General features: G+C 47.2%; 1 protein-coding gene across 5 annotated transcripts; it reads right to left on the bottom strand.

The window, feature by feature from the left end:
• Positions 1-273: 273 nt before the first annotated feature.
• stk38a (serine/threonine kinase 38a) lies at positions 274-18,412 on the bottom strand. 5 transcript variants are annotated; one of them, XM_018746824.2, is made up of 15 exons: positions 18,291-18,412; positions 17,289-17,436; positions 10,918-11,054; positions 8,959-9,010; positions 8,714-8,836; positions 8,382-8,465; positions 7,389-7,512; positions 5,677-5,831; positions 4,715-4,817; positions 4,498-4,559; positions 4,023-4,140; positions 3,723-3,846; positions 3,326-3,421; positions 2,795-2,889; positions 274-2,721 (listed from the first exon to the last, which is right to left on the bottom strand). In XM_018746824.2, the coding sequence occupies exons 3-15, from the start codon at positions 11,046-11,048 to the stop codon at positions 2,537-2,539; spliced, it is 1,452 nt and encodes a 483-aa protein (XP_018602340.1). In that variant the 5' UTR covers positions 11,049-11,054; positions 17,289-17,436; positions 18,291-18,412; the 3' UTR covers positions 274-2,536. The 5 variants fall into 5 exon arrangements, with proteins under 5 accessions (XP_018602340.1, XP_029101890.1, XP_018602341.1 ...); XM_029246057.1 differs by having other exon boundaries at positions 18,297-18,412; XM_018746825.2 differs by lacking the exon at positions 17,289-17,436.
• Positions 18,413-19,907: the final 1,495 nt, after the last annotated feature.

The following is a 19,907-nucleotide window of genomic DNA, read 5'->3' as shown; positions in this document are numbered from 1 at the left end:
GACGTTCATCATAGTGGGAACAATAGGTGTGCGCTGTAAACACTGGCAGAGAGTTGAATTAAGGTGTGCAAAAAAAAAAAAAATGTAGGTATATGAGGGAGGAAAGCAACCAGAAAGTTTAAAAAAAGTTTCTTTGAAAACCCATAACTTGCCTGTCAGACAATAAGGAGACTGTTAGTTGTGGCCCTGTAAATGGAGCTGCTGTAAACAGTACACATTAAAGGAACAAACACACACACACCATAGAGCACTGTGGGGGGCAGCAGGAAAAATGATAGGACAACGCACACAGGTATTTTATATACATGGGTGTTTTAATAGAATGCTTTGAGAGTAAAGAGTCCATCCAGCATTTAATGCTCCTTTCACAGAAATAAGCGTTCTCCTAACACTGCCTGGTGAACAGATAAAATCGTGGTCTCTGAGCCTTCGAGGACAAAGAATTAAATAAAGCACATGCACACAACATATACCTAATTAAGGCAGATGTACGTACGAAACCATTAGCCCAAGTCATTCTGCTCTAAGTGGGACAGGATGGCAAACCCACTCCCTGCAGCTCATAAACAGGGAGGAGAAACTGGTTCCACTACAGATATAATGCTTTTCAAAGTGCTCGTGTGAAACCAAAGGGCCCCTGGGAGGGACGTGACTAGCGTACCAGGAACACGTGGTGAATATACAGGACACACCACAGGGAGTCCAGCTGGAAGGGCTCTGAACTGTAAAGCGTGCTTCCAGCGGTTTTCCCTACGCCACACGGGAAGGTGCTGTGCTCTACCAGCAGCCCCAAACAAGAACGGGAGTAAATGGAGCAGTGATGCACACAGAGAGGTTATCTGTTGTGCCCTCAACACAAAGATGCCAGCAACAAAAACACGGAATGTCATTCTGCCCACCACTCGCACCAGCCTCAGGCGTCAGATGTACGGAACAGCGCCGACATCCCGAGCTCTGAAGTCGCCTGAGACAAGGTGCTGCAAGTGAGCCAGCTCCACCATCCAAAGCAAGAATACAATCAAAATATTTTTAAGAAGCTTCACCGTGAAAAATAAAATCAGATATTTACAAAAGATCAAAAACAACTCTCAGCAAACACTGAGACCATGACACACGGATTTAAAAACAATCTCAAAGTCTCACTCTCACGCTGCAAATGCAACCCTGTTCTAAACACACACGACCACCGCAAAGCTCTGAGCGATCCCAGGGCACCTCTGCCAGAACACACACACACACATACATACACACACTCGCCAGGCAACTTGTCACGCATTAAGTATGTCGCATGGAATTGCTGGCGTAGTGCGACACACAAGAAGAATGTCACACTACCACCGAGAGCTAGAGGGTAGGGTGGCCTTTACTACTCTATGGTGGAATGGTGCCGTAACGCAGCCCCCCCAGACAGTGAGGTGAACACAAACCAGGTATCGACAGGACCAGTTCGAAGTGAACTCAACTGGAATATCCACGCCTGACTGCCTTCTTCTCTGAATCAAAACGGGTTGGTGATGGAAACACAATGCTCAGCTCTACTGTCTCAATGTTCATCACAATAAACACCTGACTAGAGACATGGAAACATTTAGAGGTAAGGAAGGTAGAGACATCTCTTGGTCCCCAGCAAACAGTGACTTTAGACATGCAAACCCAGCGTCTAGCTTCAGTAAACCTCCCTGTCCACAAACCTCAAGCAGAAGTGACTGTGCTCGCCTCTAGTCTCGGGTGCGGAGCCTTCAATGGCAGCAGTGCTACATTTTGGGGAAAGAGTGAGAACGATGACACAGCGTCTCGCACGCAAGTGTTCTAAAACTACTTCTGAAGATGAGAAAGGGAACACACTTGTACGTTCTACATCCCAGGTCACACAGGGTTCGAAGCCGTGCTCCGAACAAGCCCCTCGAGACCAGAGTTACCGACTTGTTATTACTGTGATAATCAGAGGAACAACAGCCATCAGTTCTGTGAAGCCTCCTGGAACTCCTGAAATGTGGTGGGCCTGGCGTTTGGTGCTGGGGTGTGCATTCAAAGACTACGTACACACCTCACACCTTGGGAACGGGGACACTGGCATGCGAATGCCCACACAAAACCCGAGGAGCACGAGCACCAAAGCCAAAGAAGCCAAGACCACAGAAGCACCATTTCAGCTCCCCAACCACAAGGAGGAGGCGAAAAGCAAAGGAGTAGCCCTTAAGTGTGGAAAAGAAGGTCTGTCCCAGCGTGCAGCTGGTGGCTGCCTGCCTGCAGGGGGCGTCGCTCACTAGCCATGAACTGGAGAGGCAGAAGTTCAGCTGCTGGTGAAGGGGTGGGGCTTTGGAATGCTACGCCACAGCACCCACTGGCTCTTTGGTGAAGTAACAGTACAGAGAAAGGAAGACTCTAAATGAAGCCCCACTGGGCAGTGGGTGTAAGGGAGCGTCTAGTTCACGCTCTGCTGGTGGGAGGGGACAGCGAGGTGTCCGAGCCCTTAAAATCGATGTGGACGGGGGATGGGGTGAAGGTCGGGGCCTGAGGGCGCCGGGTCATGTGTCTATCGCTTCCCCGTCTTCATATAGGATGGGATAGCTCCCCTGGATGTGAGGCCCTCAAAGCGCTTGTAGGTGTAGTTGATGAAGACCCAGTCCTTGTTCTTCAGGTCTGTCTCTGAGTGGTTGGACACAGGCGCAGCTGTGGACAGTCGAGGACAGAGATGGAGAGGCTCTTTACGCTGCAAGTCTGTGAGAAAGAGAGCAAGCTCGGACACAGAGAGACTGGGGAAATCCGACAACTGGCATTCCGCTCCTCTCACCTGTGGGCTGCAAGATGTCCGAATCGGGAAATTCGTCGAAGTTGGACGTGTCATCGATGCTCTTGATCTCAATGGGAATGGCGGCTGGTCTCTCCCTGTGTGACACAACACACAACACCAGGTGAGCGGCAGGTAAAGCATGGTGGCTATAGCTGTGTTCTTCAATAACGCCATAACACATCGGACAGCAAAAGAGCACCGAATCCAGTCGATAGAAAGAGCGACAACAGATGACAGTGACACTTCTAAGAAAATACGCACAATTTGTCAGGTGCAACCCGACTTGCAACTCTCATCTTAAAAGCACAGCTGGTAGTGTAGTGGTTAGAGTCACTGCCTTTAGATCCAAAGGTCGCAGGTTCGATCCCCACTTCTGGCTGTAGTACTCTTGAGCAAGGTACTTACCCAGCTGTACAAATGGGTACCAGATTGTAAGCATATAATAAGTGTGACATTAACATTCTAAATTGCTTTGGAGAAAAGCATCAGCTAAATGCAAAAGAAGTGAAACATTTTGTATAGGTGCAGTACCTGATGTGGTCATAATCCACACCCTCAAAGAAGGGGTTGCTCTTAATCTCCTCCACCCCCAAGGCACCGATTCGGTGCTCACTTTCACAGCAGAACCTGAAAGGACAGATTTTCAGCAGGTTTCCACGCCACGGGGTCTTCCCAACTGACGAGCAGTGAAATTACTGTAGTACAAAATAACGATTTATTCTCCTTCTTGAAGATAGGAGTCGTGTTGTTGTAAGGATGTGGTAACAGTTTGTCTGTCAAAAGACTCGTGCATGTTCACAGTCCTTTACCAAGATAATGCAGGAGGTCTTAACACTCCATGGCACAAACTGCCCTCTGAGAACTCGGTGTCCCACCCACTGAGCCCAGCTGGGGGTCTCCAGCCCTTGGAAAAAGAGCCCAGTCAAACCTGAGGATGAGGTCCTTGGCCTTCTCCGAGATGGGCACCTCGGGGGGGAACACCAGCGTCTCCCTCCAGTTCATGACCTTCCTGTAGGTCTCCTGGGGCGTCTCGGAGCAGAACGGTGGGTACCCTGCGGAGAAACGGGACAGAAACAGCATACTTTGAGGGCGAGGACTTTTCTTTCCGACAGCCCCAATCCGCTGAACAAAGAGCGCAGCGAGCGACGGAAACGTGCGTGACGGCTGTAGAAAATGCGCACCGATACGGCTCCCTCCAATGCACAGTAGATAAAATCAGCAGTCTCACCGATCAGCATCTCATACATGATGACCCCGAGACTCCACCAGTCACACAGTTTGTTGTAGCCGTTCTGCATGAACACTTCGGGCGCGATGTAGTCTGGCGTGCCCACCGTGGAGAAGGCCTGGGCAGGGGGAGAGCTCATGAGTCCATGCATTTAAAGAACAGCAAGTGCAAAGTGAGCAAGAGCTGGAGCAAATCCGATACACATTCCCTTTCCCCACTTCATGGGCTGAACGCACTCCTTCACATCAGAGCTCACAAACAAACCACAGCGACACAGTGCAAAGAGCCGGAAGTTCAAAATTTAAATCCCAATAGATATAAGCCAATGTCAATGCACGTTCACTCAACCACACATTCACTGGGACCTTAAATGTTTTTAAAAGCTCCAGGAAGCTACTTGTGCACCTGCTGTTACAATGACAAGCCAACACTACACAGTGTTGTTCAGTTTGCAGTGTCACCATGGCCTCCCTACCAGCTGGCGCCTGTTCCTCTTCCATGTCTCCGCCTTCCTTTTTGAGTTCATGTTCTGGAACGCTGTGTGGGGGCAACAAAACACATGGGGAAGTGAAAGCAAAGCAAGAAGCAGGGTGCCCAGCATACAGTCCTCCTTAGAGCATTCACTGTGTTTTAAAAAACAAAAGAAGCCCTCAGATGTATCAGGCAACTGCTCTGAGTCAGGTGCTACTCACTGAAATCGCTGGGCAGACTGTGGTTCAGGTTTCTATAGAACTCGGTCCGATGGGCCTTCTTCAACCCCGTGCACAGGCCAAAGTCGGAGAGTTTCACATGACCCTGCGTGGGACACATTGTCGCCAATGAGCCAATGAGAGATCGTGTTGTCTTTAAAAAAAGCTGTGGTTCTTCACTGAGCCCAGAGGGGTCAGAAACTGGCCACTGAAGCAGATGGGATCCCCAAACTACCCCCTAGCCTAAGGAGTCACCAAAAGCAGTGTATCGCAGGGCTAAATGTTTTTATGCAGCCAGCGCACCATTTCGTGGAGTTTTATTCAAGCACCTTCCCCATCAGTTGTGGGGAAAAATTTATTCCTTCTGCGCCACATTAACTATTTAGTTTCTTCCATTTCGCCATGAAATGCTCGTATGCTATGTTGCGACAGCTTACTCTAGCAAACAAAATGCAACACGCTGACGGATATAAAAACAACAGTGCTGCATGGTTCCAAACGCAGAGTGCTTGTGGATGGACGGGACCCTGCGCTGAGCGCCGTGCCACTCGTGTGCACCTTTAGCTGTAGCGCTCACCAATCGCGGAGCTCTGTAAAGGCATGTGAAAAGTACAGATGATACACAGATGATACACTCTGAAGATGGAGGTGTTGTTTATGTAACTCTCAACGTCCTCACACCCTGAGGGAGTCGTTTCGACCACTTCCTGAGGAAGATGACACGAGAACGGAAGCACTAGGTTCATGCTCCACACCCTGTGGTGTGGGCTCAGTCACCAGTGCCAATGCCTTGAGGCCCTGCAGAGGGGTGCAGACCAGCCGTGACTCCGACACACCCCAAAGTTCCCCTTTTCACACACAACAGCAGCTCTGCTCACGACATACATGGAGGAACCTGACAGACATGTTTCCACTGAAGGCTTGCATGCTCTGTACGTGCATATGTGTCTCTCTCTTTTTCTCACCCTAGAGTCCAGCAACAGGTTATCAGGCTTGATGTCCCTGTGGATGAAGCCCAGCTGGTGGATGGAGTCAATGGCCAGCACCGTCTCAGCGATGTAGAACTGGGTAGCCTCTTCGGAGAGGGTGTCCTTCTTCATCAGCAGGGTCATCATGTCACCTGGGGGAGGGGGTGGTGCAGCCACAGGAGACACCAGGTCAGCCATCCAGGGGTACTGACCACATATGAAGACAACCTGAAGTGTGTGTGCATGGGCTGGGAAACCGCTTTCAGTTTCACTACAACTCACCTTTAATCCTGTGATACACTTATTGAGTCATGGTGCCAAATTTACTTTTTTTTTTTTAAACACTTGCACAACTCGGAGTAGGCAAAACTGTATCAGCAGCAGAGGAAGAGCTTTAGACACACACACACACACACACACACACACACACACACACACACAGGACTACGGACACACCGCTTGTGTATTTCATACCACCATGGTGCTTGTTCACATCACTCCAGTAGCTCCTACAGAAGTGACTTTCAAATAGTAAATACACAGATAATAATAGCAGATGGTGTTGGATTCATTCATGGAGTTGAGTTGTCAGGAGATCAGGAGAGAAGTGGCTCTCACAGAGATGGGTTCGAGACCCTTCCTGAATGGAAAACTTGCTCAGGGACACATGCAAAGCTGCTCACCCCAGGGCAGTGCAGTGATACACCTAGAAACCACTCGTGCGACAACAAAAGAAATTCTACCCATGAGGCACCACACCTTGGCAACGGGGTCATAGTTCACTCAGAATTAAATTGAACAAAACTTAACCCAGTTTAACCTGCTTGCAAATACCATGAAGCTTGGGTGTCTAATCAAGGGCTGTCTGCCACAGTTTGCTGCATAATTTGGATGTAATCTGATGAATAAAGGGAGGAACGCAGTTTATGTAACATGAACTTCTTGAAAGAGGAGGTGGGGAACAGCAAGTGGCACCACACATCATTTGTACTCTGTGTTCAATGTTGATCTCCTGTGTTTAAGTGTAACATGGCTGCTCAAAGACATAAGAGTGTAAAAAAGTGCTCTGGTGTCAAAGTAGAGATTGTGAAAGAAAGGCTCCGAGATGACAACACAAATATATGTTATAAAGCACTTTGAAGGAAATGAACAAAGTGTCACAAGCTGCACATTCTTTCACTCTCTTCCCACTGTTTATCTTTGTTTATATTTAAAAAAACTGCTTTTGGCAGGTTTTGCACCACCTTCTAATTTTTTGGCTGGCAGTTTTGGAAGGAGTTGGTTACTGCACTTTGACGTGTCCTACTTCCAACCATATTTTGACATCACCTCCCTGAAATTACTTTAATCACACCAATCAGCATAAAGTGATGTTTCCAGCACAACTGACTAATGAGCACAGCTTTATCATCGTAGTCAAATAAATCTGCACACCAGCAAGTGTTTTGTTTCTGCCTTATGCTGAACTCGTATGTTCCTTAGACAAACACAGCACCGTTGTGGGTAAGAGCCGCAGTGAAAAAAGACCACGCAAACATGACCTGCACTCTGCCGTTATCACCACCAGGAAGGCTCACAGTCTCTCCGGCACATCTTTCCAAGGAAGCCACAAACTTATTTGCATACAATGCTAGCGACCAAAACACGAGTTCAAACCACCCGGGTCTGGAATTGGTGACGATCTCCACCTGAATGGGGCTGCTTCTCACCTCCAGGCAGGAACTCCATGATGAGGTACAGGTTCATCTTGTCCTGAAAGCTGTAGAACATCTTGACCACCCACAGGCTGTCAGCTTCCACCAGGATGTCCCTTTCGGCACGGATGTGGCCCACCTTATGAACACCACAGCATCACCATCAGTCAACAGGTCACACTGCTTATTTGTAATACTGTTACTACGGGCAGTAGGGGGGGGCTACGGATAGAGCTGCTGATAGTTATTCCGTTTTAAATATGGATGGTCTAACAGCCCGAGTCTTGTGCGTCAAAGTTTGGGGGCAAGATATGAACAGCAGACATGTCTGGTCTCCTGGGACATCTGCTCATTTGCATAACCAGAGTTAAAAAAAAAAAAAAAAAAAAGGGGGGGGGGGGGGGTCCAGAGACAAGGTTCCCCTTCAAGACCACAAGAAAATGGCAGCATGTTCTGCAGTATTCTATTCTGTTTAAGGGTCTTGAGGTCTTAAATTACTTTGTGGAAAAAAAATATACATTTACACTTATTTGCTTAGCAGACACTTTTCTCCAAAGCGACTTACAATGGATACTATGTAGTATTACTAGCCCACACACCTTATTCACCGCAGTGATTTACACTGGTATACACACTACTTACAATGGGTCACTCATCCATACATCAGTGGAAGACATACACTCTCTCTGTGTCACACACACACTATGGGGGAACCTGAACAGCATGTCTTTGGACTGTGGGAGGAAACCGGAGCACCCAAAGTAAACCCACGCAGACACGGGGAGAACATGTAAACTGCACACAGACTGAGCAGGGATTGAACCCACGTTCTCTCGCACCACCCAGGCGCTGTGAGACAGCAGCGCTACTCGCTGTGCCACCATGCTGCCCGCTAGCATAGCATACACATATATATGTATGCTATGCTAGTTTATGCCTCCAGCTATAGGCTAACACATATCGTTTAAAATACCCTTTTCTGCTTTAGCAATTCTAACTGCTGCTCACCTGCTCCTTTTCCAGCATGTCGGCTTTGCGCAGGATCTTCATGGCGTACACGTGTCCTGTGTCCTTCTTCTGCACCAGACGTACCTGGATGAGGACACATGGAAACAATGAACATCAGAGAAGTCTCTTTGAGAGGATCCTGCAAAGACCCCCACAAAACCTGTCCTACAGGGAGTGTCCATCAGGAGCACGAAGGAGTGAAAGAAGCCCATGTTCACAGAGAGAAGTGACTGGGATTCTGAACCTTCACTTGTGCATGGATATGGTTACATGAAAGAAAGAATAAAACAAATACAAACACGAGAAGTGTGACCCCACAGATGTAGGCGTACCTCTCCAAAAGCCCCCCTCCCGATGACCTTCAGGGACTCAAAGTCATCCAGGCCAAGGCGGGTCCGCTTTAGCCGCAGGAACTCGGTCTCCTTGCGGGCGTGTTGGGATCTCCGAATGCGTTTCTATGACGAGTACAGGAACAAGCAGAAGGAGTGATTGTAACTGTGTGTGTGTGTGTGTGTGTGTGTGTGTGTGTGTGTGAGAGAGAGAGCGAGAGGCTGACAGAGTGCGAGTGTCCACTTACCTCTTCATCAGCCAGGCCTTCCTGATCCATAACCTTCTCCAGCTTCTGCTGCCTGTGGGGAGACGGAGGGGGGTGAGTCTCACACGGAGCCCAGGCTCACCCTCCCACACTGACACCACAAAGCAGAGCCATTACAGCGTCACCTCGTTAGCCAACTGAGGCTAGCCCCACCATGGACCAGTCGAAAGGCACTGTGATTTGTGAGCGGCATTTGCAAGACTGCACAACACAGCCCAGTAGGGCATTTCAGAGCATTTTTGCGGCTCCGCCACAACACCACTGCTGGTTTGATGAAAACAGGGATCTGTCAACGGACCTACAGCTCCAAGGTGGGCTGGCTCCTTTAGTTCAAGACCATGGTAAAAGAATCGGCCCATCAATGCGGGCCATTCAAAGAGAGCGTCTAGAAGTTCCACATACAGTGAAACAGGCTGCAGAAAACAATCCCAGGATGAGTTCTGCCATTGTACCTTTAAGGAAGAAGCTGTGCTAAAAATAATGTGCAAAAATAGTAATAATAATAATAATAATATTATTATTAATAAGAAACTGAGAAAAAGATGAAATATGAACATTCTTGTCTGCTGGGTACATTAAAATTGACAGTGTGAAGCAGAGCCTGAGCGGGAAGATGACATGTGCCGATGGGTATTTTTGACTTGTGCGGTCATATCCCAAAAGTGACTAAACCAGCATGTAAATGTGTTTGTTTCACTGGCAAAAAGAGGAACCTGGGCATGCAATAGAACCACGAGAGGTCAGGTTAGCAGTTAGTGTTCTCAAGCGCTGCTTCCTCCACAGGCCGAGCAGGACTGGTGCCGCCCCACGCTGGCATTTGCCCCTCCCCCAGAGAACCAGCTAACACAATAAAAGTGAAATAGAGGCTGCAGCAGGGGATCTGCAGAAGCAGCAGAAAGGCAGTTTTGCTGAGTGCTGCCAGGCGAGAACCAAAGGCTGGAAACAGGGCACTGAGAGCGGCTTCTACAGCTCCTGGAACCCAGCACTAAAAGAGCACTGAGGCTAAGGAAGTATGCGTACACTGCTACACAGCAATGACCAAATGAGTGCAAGACACACCCATCAAACAGCCTCTTCTCGTTCTTTCACAAGTTCATTAAGTGGCATCGAGTTGGCTCTCGCTGACCACATTTGAGCGTCTAGAATATTCTGTCATCCACCAGTGTCCTTAGTGTTGAACAAAGCGCATCCATTGTTGCCGTGATTGAGGCCACCCTTGCGGTTGCTGGTCACCCTCCTCTTCTTCCCATTATCGCCATCTTTTTGAGAGAATCTAGATTTCTTGTAATCTGTCCACAGTATCATAACCATAACCTGTCTCATCAACTGTGCTTCCTGTGAGAGTTCTGCTTTCATTTGGTCCAGCATCAATGCTTTATATTCCCAAACTTACTGTCAATCTAAAAATCTAGCCATGTTAGCAAGCATAAACCAGGAGTGTACACAGTTATTCAGAAGTCCATCAAGACACACAGGTAGACAGATAAATACAAAGAGATACACAGGACCATGGTAAAGGTTCAGTCCATCAAGGGCAATGGACAGACAGGCCGGCAGATCTAAACATCTTGATTTTGAAGAAAAATGCACAGGCTGCAGCTCCATGCGAAGAACAATGGAATGGAATTTCCCTTTGAATTTGAATAAGGGATGTGACCCTGTCCAGATGAGGGAGGCACAGCAGGGAACTCAGGCACTATTGAATGGCAGCAGTTTGTGACCCCCGAGTCTCGAGCGAAAGTCTAACTTGGGAAATCATCCCCCTCATTCAAATTCAAGGGGAAATTCCACGTTGGGGAGTACAATTACATCCCATGAGCAACCTGACCAATACTGACATCTCTCAATGACCTTTAGACATACAGAGGCATGAGCTAACACAGCAACAGGTCAACTCGCACACAAACACACATTAACACAGACGCACGCACAAGACCCCACCTCATCTCCCGTTCCTCGTGCTGAGCGATCAGATTGCTGTAGAAGTTCTCTAGGGTCATCTTGGCCATGGTCACACGCTCCTTTGTGTGGTTACTCATTGAGGAGCAGGAAGTCTGTCCTGTCATCGCCATGGTTACCTGCGACACACACAAGAACAAATCAAAAGACACTCTCGGGTATGAACAAAACCATAACAAGAGTAAATCTGAAGTGCCTGAGAATTTACATTTATCCATTTAAGTGATGCATTTACTCAAAATTTCTTGAACTTCAAATTTCTCCAAAACCGCTACTTACAATTCTAAAATGAGATACTTTATTGTCAACATATGCAATGTAAGACAACAAAATTTTGTGTGGCACCCTTTAGAACAGCAGCAGAAAAAAGACCACTTGAAATAAGCAAATAAATAAGAATTAGACTGAAACACTGAAGTCCTTTCATGTAGTTTTTCTAATGCTAACGTAGCTCGGCTTGTGGGGGAATATACATCCTACTGCACCAACTGTAGTTCACACAGACACACAGCCCTCCTCCTCTGCTCTTCCCGGAACCCCTCGTCCAATCCGCTTCTCATCTCATCCATTTACCAATTTATACAGCCGGGTAATCTTTTTTTTTACTAGAAGAATTCAGTGTAAGTACCTTGCTCAAGGGTACTACAGCTGGAGGTGTGATTTGAACCTGAAACTGCCGGGTCCAAAGGCAGCAACTGTAACCACCACACTATCAGTTGCGGTACCACTGTATTTAAGAGCACATTCTGTCAATAACATACTGGTTAAGGACACAGACTTGTGACACCAGAGCTGCATGCAGCTGCTGTAATGTCCCTAAGCAAGGCTATTTACCCCAAATTACTCCAGTAAACATTAAAATATATAAATTTCACAAACTAAGCCGCTTTGTTTAAAAGCAACACCCAACAAAAATTATCACCCTTTGTGAAAGCTTCTGACTGGAGGAATATAAAGTACTTGAGAGTTTTTAAACGAACAGGGTAAAGTTTAATTAAAAAAAAAAAAAAAACAAGAAGAGACACTGGGCAGTGATGAATAGCAGCCTACAGGCAGCAAAACACACTCGTTGTCAGTACTTACTGACACATGGCAAATATGCAACAGTGGAGAGTCAAGGCAAAAAAATCCCTTATTTGGCCAACAAGTCCCCAGCGGTAATGACCTTCACGCCACACCCTTGAGGAGCTGAACACAGGGAACACTGTCTGACTGCAGGCCGCACGGCAGGCTGGCACTTTGTGTGTACATGACACATTTCCCCAAAGGCGACTACGTCACAAAAGGAAGCTTACAGATCCTTCAACACTACAAGAAGGAAAAAAACGCAACACAGAAGAGCAGCACAGAAGTTGTAACTTGTTTAAACATGCTAATAGAGACTACAGCAGACAACATTCTAGCAATATTCTAAACACTTAAGATGGGAAAGTAGTATGTTTATACCACGCTGTACACATAAAGACCACTAATACAAAAAAAAAAAACATTCATCACCCATTATCTGTAATCGCTGGTCCAATGCAGGGACATAGTGGTGTGGTCCCTGTCCTGAAAGGAAACAGTAGGAGGCAGGCTACTCCCTGGATGAGACATCAGTCAATCAGTGGGTGGGGCAATCGCACACACAACTCATTCATTCATACACACACAGGGACACGCTGAGGGAAACGCAGTCATCGGTTCAGCTAAAAGACATCTTTGGACTATGGGATGAAACTGGAGCTCCTGGGGGAAAGCCATGCAAACACAGCAAGAACATAAAACTCAACGGACAAGAATTAGTCCATTATGAGAACCAAGTCCTTAAAGGAGGAGGAGGAGCCCTCTGCTGTGATTTAGGTGAGAAAACTGACGACGAGACTCAGTGACTGACAGGAGTCAACAGAAGGTTCACTATAATTACATGAGATCTACAAGGCCACACACACTTGACACAGGAGCGTGGCAGAGCGCCTGACAAAATCTTTTCTATATTCTTATAATATTTATATTTTCTGTATGACAAGCTCAGGTACACATCACTGAATGACAATTTCAGCACTATACTCTATGTACTCATTGTTAAAAGAGAGGTTCAAAAGTGTGAATATAGTGCAATTCTAGGGCAACTCTTGCTTGACGGCAAAACAATCTTCCAGTATTGTGTCCCATATAATTTTAACTTTCGCCAAAGAATATTTAAAAGTGTAATTTACAGTGAAGTTATAGAAGCGTGTGGGTGAGCCGTCTCCGTGACAACTTTGCTCAGCTGGCCCAGAGGGTGGAGAAAGGACAGGCAGCCTATGGTGGAAACAAAGTGCAGCTATTCTGGCAGGCGGCCGCCGCCACTGCATGGCCCTAACTCATGATTTGTGGTTGGTAATGCTAGACCGAGGGTGTCCAATTATCCCTAAATTTAGACAGTGCATGAAAAAAATAAAAAAAATAAATCCCACGAAGTGCAAAGGGTAGGACTTCAATACACCGATGCTGCTCAGCTGCTCACACCAATGGCAACTTCCAGAGCTTACAGTATTACTACTGTTTAGAGAGCAGGAAAGTTTTACTGAAGTAACTCGGGTGAAGAACTCGAAATTTCCGGGTTGACATCATCAGCTGTTAAACATAGTGCTGACCACAAAGCAACCATGACAAAGAGAGCTGTAAGCTTTCCCCGTAAAGGCCGAAATAGCACTTCTGAAGTGACTGAACCACCACCAGCTGTGGGAAAGACAAACGAAGACAAAACCTTTCCGTTTATACAACGCTGATGTCGTCGGATGGTTATGAATGACACAAACTGTAAGAATGACATTTCAAGATGACTGAGTAACAAGAGCACCATGTGATGTGTTCAGCTCCCAATTACCTACAAGACCTGATCGCTCGCTACGCTCCAGGCAGACTGCTATGCTCGTCCACCTCTGGTCGCCTGGTGGTCCCACACATACGAGGTCTAAAATCAAAAGCCCCAATGACCTCCATCTGTCACTCAGAACTGCTGAATTTCAACACCCAAGGCAGGTTTCAAAACATCTCCTTCACACTCACTTCTCCTCTGATCTCCAATGTGCTCCACACACACGTACAGCATTTGTTCAGAAAGAACACCTCCACATGCCACTATTCCTGTAACACGTGTAATATACACAGGTTTACACAGCGCTATGAGACAAACTGACCGTACTCAGTAATCACGTCTGCATGCAGATCTCTCCGTCTGCTGGTGTAATGAATTGTTCTATCGCTTTCTGAGCTGTACATCGCTTGAGAAAATGTGAATATAAATCATAAGAATTATGCGTATAATAATGGCGAGTTATAATACAGGGAAGAGCCCTGGAAATTTATAGACATGTCATAGCAGTACTCTTTCAACAATGATTTCTTTTTCTAAACATTTTGTAACTTCCAGACAGAATACACAAAAATGTTCTTTCTGTATGACTTCCTCGGGAGTCTCAAACACACACCCTAAATGGCCTGTGAAATGTAAAATTTTCCAGTCTGGCTAAATCCACCAACAACTGGAAAATGTGGGGTGTGGGTGAGCTTTTCAGTATACACCCACCGGACTCTGCACAGATTCACCGCGCTTACTCAGTGGACCGATCTTTTATTACTCAATGGACTGCAGTCCTGAGTTGTGTTTGGCCGCCCAAAGTGCTCCCATGTGTCTCCCCTGCTTGTCTCTCTCCATCGGCTTCCTGTAGCTGTCAAAGGACCGCAACCACAAAGGATCCCTAAAGGATCCGTCCACTCCCTACACCCCAGTAAGAACGCTACGCTCCCCCCTCCGGCCGCCTGCCCGACCCACTCAAGGGGTTCAAGATCAAAAGGCTGCCAGTGGTCAGTCTCAGCCCCAGGGACAATGAATTTACCGTCACTCAAAACTGCTAAGTCTCTGCATTCAAGAAGGGTGTCAAAGGGTCTCATCTGTTTCAATCCAATCGCCCACCCACTCTCACCAGCGAGTTTCCTATCCACATGTGGCTGTTACAGATATGCACTGGAATATGAAGTAACAACCAGGGCTGTGGAGTCGGTACACAAAACCTTTGACTCCGACTCCAGTACGCCAATAATTGCTTCCAACTCAAGCTTTGACTCTTCCCTTCTGTGATCAATAAGACCTCAGGAGGAGGTCGCACCTTTAGTTATAGAGCACCTAAACTGTGGAATAGTCTACCGGTTACTGTCAGAAATGCCCCGTCCGTCTTTGTCTCCAAATCCAGACTAAAGACTTAACATGTTTACTCAGGCATTCCACCTTGAAATGTAATTCCACCTGGCTGTGTTTGTTTTTAACCACCTTTATACCAATGCATATTAAATTGACTCGTTAAAGTTACAAATTACTAACTATTTCTTCTTGTTGAGCATTGTATATAAGACTTGAGGAAGCCTGCCAGTGGTCACAGACGAATCCCATGCCGACTGAAGATGATGACCGACTGCCACGATGGATGAAACGTACCACGCTGAGCTGGGGATTCAAGATACCATTTAGCAACAATATCATCATTACTTGTAAACTGGCTTAGAAGTCTTATTTAATCTAGAATACCCAGGAGGGGTGGGCAGTCACTGGCGCTTGGACACCCAGAGGTTTTTTTCTCCCTCGATTTTCGGTTGGAAGTTTTTGTTCCTTTCCTCCGTGGCCAGTAGGCATATTTATAGCTCTATAAAAGTATTATATTACGACAGTCAGTAGTCAGCTGTCTTGTTTGTTTCTTTATCTGATGTATGTTGTTCTTGCCTTATGCCTGTGTTAAAGCGCTCTGTGTCACTGCGTGAGAAGAGCTCTATAAAAATTAACTGAATTGACTCCACAGCACTGGTAACAACAACAGTGGTATCACGCGAACAAAATGTGCTTCCACAACTGCATATAGAGAACTAAGCCCTCTGTCGTGGGATTCACTTTTGTGTAGACTAAGTGGTTCGTAGCGCTGAAGAAAAGTGTCTGCCAAATGCATAAAAGTAAATGTCTTGCACGATGGCTCTGCAGCAGACCTTAGGACTTCACTGAGTAATAGACTATCTCCCATCACACACTGATACTGTACTGATCAGTATCAATCTGTATAGACGTGTGAACTGAAAACGTTTAAATGTAATTCCATGAAGCTACACGCATCTGTTAAGGAACGAAACAAACAAGCCCTTGATGAAAGGCCTGTTAGAGCCAAACTGCTTGTTTGGGCAGCTGGTGCACAACTGAGGGTGGAGCAAAAGGTAAAATATTCCGCAACCTATTTCACATCCGGAAACAAAGAGAGCACGGGAAAGGACGGAGAGACGACACTGGCAATGAGCGAACACATCCAGACTCAGCCGTTTGCATTGTTCTGGATCACAAACGGAAATTAAGCGTGTAATATGAACAAGCAAATTTTGTTTACATGTATTCATTTAGCAGATGCTTTTCTCCAAAGCGAAGTACATCTCAGAGAAAATCATTTATCAATCAATCATCATAAATTCTCATTTAGCCAAGTACTTAGAATACATTACTTTCGCCACAGCTGACTAAAAAGCTTGATATTTATAAATATTTAATGCATACGTGTACAATCTTTTCACTGTGCACAGGTTTAACAACTATATGGTAGTGACAAGCTTGTTATTTTGTCAAAAATATGCATTGTGTCAAACAGCCTGAGGTCTCGACAAGACTTCTTCCCATCAGTATCAGCTACAACCCTCGGGAACCTTCACAGTGAAACGTAACACAGCTTTAAAACCTTTTCCATAGACTGAATACCCCTAATTATAATCGGATGGAAGACATAATAGAAGTGTGAAGGAAAAAAAATTACACAGATAAGGGAGTACATTTAAATCTACACATAAACGGTGAAATATTTAGCCACCTCGGCCTGGCCCACCGATTGACAGCGAGGCTCTCCTGCAGACAGGACATCTGCTCCCCTGTCAAATTCACTCAGGGCTCTCGAGCGTAAAAAGCCTTCAGATGCCATCGAGTCATTTTTGCAGATGTCAAAGAACAAAACGCACAGGTCGTCTTCTATGGAAACACCTAAATTTTTAGGCTTCAGGCCAGCTGAACAAAGAGCTGCTGAGAATACGCTTAAAAACAAGGCAAGGTGCCAACTTCCCCAACGCACATTTCAAGCACCTTGTCAGGTGTATTATTATTATTATTATTATTATATATGCGTATTGTGAGTGTAAGAAGAATGTGGTTGGGGCAGAGCACATGTGACACGGAATTCTTCAGCGCAGGTGACGCCTCAACCACGCCGGTGCCACTGAAACGCGGGAGAGGAGTCACGGTGTAACAGCACAGGTGGAAACGCACAGGTGCGTGGAAACACACACACACACACACACACACACACACACACCTTCCCAGGTGTACTTCTGTGTCCTCCTGCCCCTACGCGCTGTTCTCAGACTCAGGTGTGTTTCTGGCACCTTCCAGGGCTCCACTTCTCCACCTACTTGTGTCATCTCTTCATCTCCCCACAGCTTTTGCGACACGCACAGGGGAAGCTGTAGAAATGTGTGACCAACGGCAGAGCTGTCACAACCGCACACTGGTGCAACACGCAGCGGCGCGAGCAGCGCGATCCCGGCGGCGGCGGCGCGCGCCACACCCACGCGACGCGGGGGTCGATCAATTGACAATGTTGGCTCATTGGATCGCGAGGCGCCGCGCGCCGCACTCCTCACTCAGTCTTTGCGCGCCTCGGCGAGCCGATGATGCGAGCGGACAGGTCGCGTTAATCATTAACGCCGGCCCCGCGTCTACCGCGCGCGCGCATGATGATGTGCGTGCGTGCGTGTACTCGCCACAGTATCCCGTGTGATCCCATTTAGGGCCAGTTAGTTACCGCTCCCGGCGTGAACTACACACTCTGTGAGTGACGGTACCGTAACCGTACCAGGCAGACTACTCTGTGCTGTACTTTACTTTTACTCTGAATCATGTCGCTGCTCTTCTTTTATTTATCGAGCAGCACAGCGCTAGTATAGTAACAACGGGGCTAAAAACTCGTCTCGAGACTCGTGTGTGTGTGCGCGCGCGTGCGCGCGCTGACGGGGTGAGAAAGTAAACACTCCCAAGTGTTAACGAAGTGAAATTAAAACGTGCTGCGCCGGGGGCTCTGCTCCGAAAGCTCGGCCACTTTGACTGCACTTTACCGGTAAAAGACTCCGACTTACTTAGTTAGTTTCCACTGAAGACTGAGCCGTCCGTCCCGCACACAAAGAACCGAAAACACGGTCAAACTGAAACTCCTCTTCCGCCGCGTCGCTGCGCTACAAGTCGCCCAAAATTCGCCTTTATTCTGCGCGGCTCACCGCCCCAGTCCCTCGCTCGCGACTATTTGCTCTCATTTACTCACATTTACCGTCTTTTGTCCGCCTTCCGTCTCCGACCCACCGTCCTTCTCGCGGCCGCCGCTGCTCGCGCTGCTGCTCGTGGCGCTTCGGGCGCCGGATGACGCGGCTCGTGCGGCGTCCTGCGTCCAGCTCGCGGGCGTCACCGGAGGGCTGCGCTGCCACGCACGGCCACTAGGGGCCGCTGTTGACATCCGGCTTCACTTCGGAGTCAAACGTCCACGAGTTGTATTGAGAAAAAAGTTATTTTCCTAAAAAATTCTAAACTGTACCATGCAAACTTGAATGGAGGGGCAGCTCAAACAACTCATCTGACAAATTTCCAGTAATGAAAAAAAGTATTCTTTTTACAGCATCCACAATCGACGCATGCATGCAGCATGGCCATGGCAGGTGAATTGTACCCTCCCTGTTTTTGTATTTTTTTTTTGTTATAATTTATTAAGAGATGCATCCGTCCAAAGGGAGTTCCGGTAACCGGGTCCATTAGTTCAGCGAGACATTTTTACAAAAACGGATCAGACTCAAAGATTCCGCTGCAGGAGTGAGGAGTGGGACGAGAACCAGCAACCTTCATCTCCTCAACCTAGTCTGTGTCTGTACCTCATAATAACGGCTGGACATGATTCTACTACTAGTGCATCTGATATTCTCTGACCAGCAGCAGGGTCCCTCCTGATCCCTCGGCTTTCTAACACGTATCCTTAACCGCTGGGGTCTGCATCTCCTGTGGAGGTCTCCCTCCCGTGCCTCTCCTTGTAACTGATATTACATCCGAACCAGCAGGCAAAAGGGAGAAAACTAAATCCAGAGTGCGGCACGTAAGCGGCTCTCCATGACGGCATCGCTGGCTAATGTCAGATAATCTTAAAATATTAACATGGCAGCTGAGCAACCAGGAGTTTGGGACTTGTTCCTTTCCAGTTGACGGTTTCTGAGAGACACCACCAGAGCCTATAAAAAAAATACTCAATTAATTTAGAAAAAGGCCTGGATTTTCTCAAATTGACATTATACAGTGTTCTGAGAGGGGGTGCAGTGGCGCAGTGGGTTGGACCGCAGTCCTGCTCTCCGGTAGGTCTGGGGTTCGAGTCCCGCTTGGGGTGCCTTGTGATGGACTGGCGTCCCGTCCTGGGTGTGTCCCCTTCCCCCTCCGGCCTTACGCCCTGTGTTGCCGGGTAGGCTCCGGTTCCCCGTGACCCCGTAAGGGACAAGCGGTTCTGAAAATGTGTGTGTGTGTGTGTGAGTGTTCTGAGTTAATCACCGGGTAGCAAAAATTCTCAGTTAAATTCACTATGGTTCCGAGCTGTAACGCAATACAGCATGGAAAAAATCTGAGTGAAATCAGCCTGAATGTTGGTTTTTCGAGAATACAATTAAATGTTGGTATTCGTTTGTATGCAAAGCGCTTACTTTCAGTGGTTTCCATAGTGAGCACTGATACCGAAAGACATTTGCTGCTCTCGTACGTACTTACTGTATAAATGTACGTTTAGACACAGAGACCTGTACAGTCTGCCAGCTGCTGAAATGAGGAACTGTTCGCCTCTCTCCTCAGGACTGGAACTAGAAACTTCCAAGTTGGCAAACTAATGATTTCCAGTTCACAGGCAGGCATTCTA

Source organism: Scleropages formosus, chromosome 2 (assembly GCF_900964775.1).
Source record: "Scleropages formosus chromosome 2, fSclFor1.1, whole genome shotgun sequence".
In the NCBI taxonomy this organism is placed as follows: Eukaryota; Metazoa; Chordata; class Actinopteri; order Osteoglossiformes; family Osteoglossidae; genus Scleropages; species Scleropages formosus.
Note: the sequence above shows the minus strand (reverse complement) of the source record. Positions and strands in the feature narration are given on the sequence as shown.

Bases quoted from the DNA above. Each gene is read 5' to 3' on its own strand.
- stk38a (XM_018746824.2), bottom strand. From the start codon at position 11,048: ATGGCGATGACAGGACAGACTTCCTGCTCCTCAATGAGTAACCACACA. The intron at 9,011-10,917 runs GTGGGGTCTTGT...GTCTCCCCACAG, and splicing joins CACGAGGAACGGGAGATGAG to GCAGCAGAAGCTGGAGAAGG. The intron at 3,847-4,022 runs GTGAGACTGCTG...GTTTCTCCGCAG, and splicing joins CATGTATGAGATGCTGATCG to GGTACCCACCGTTCTGCTCC.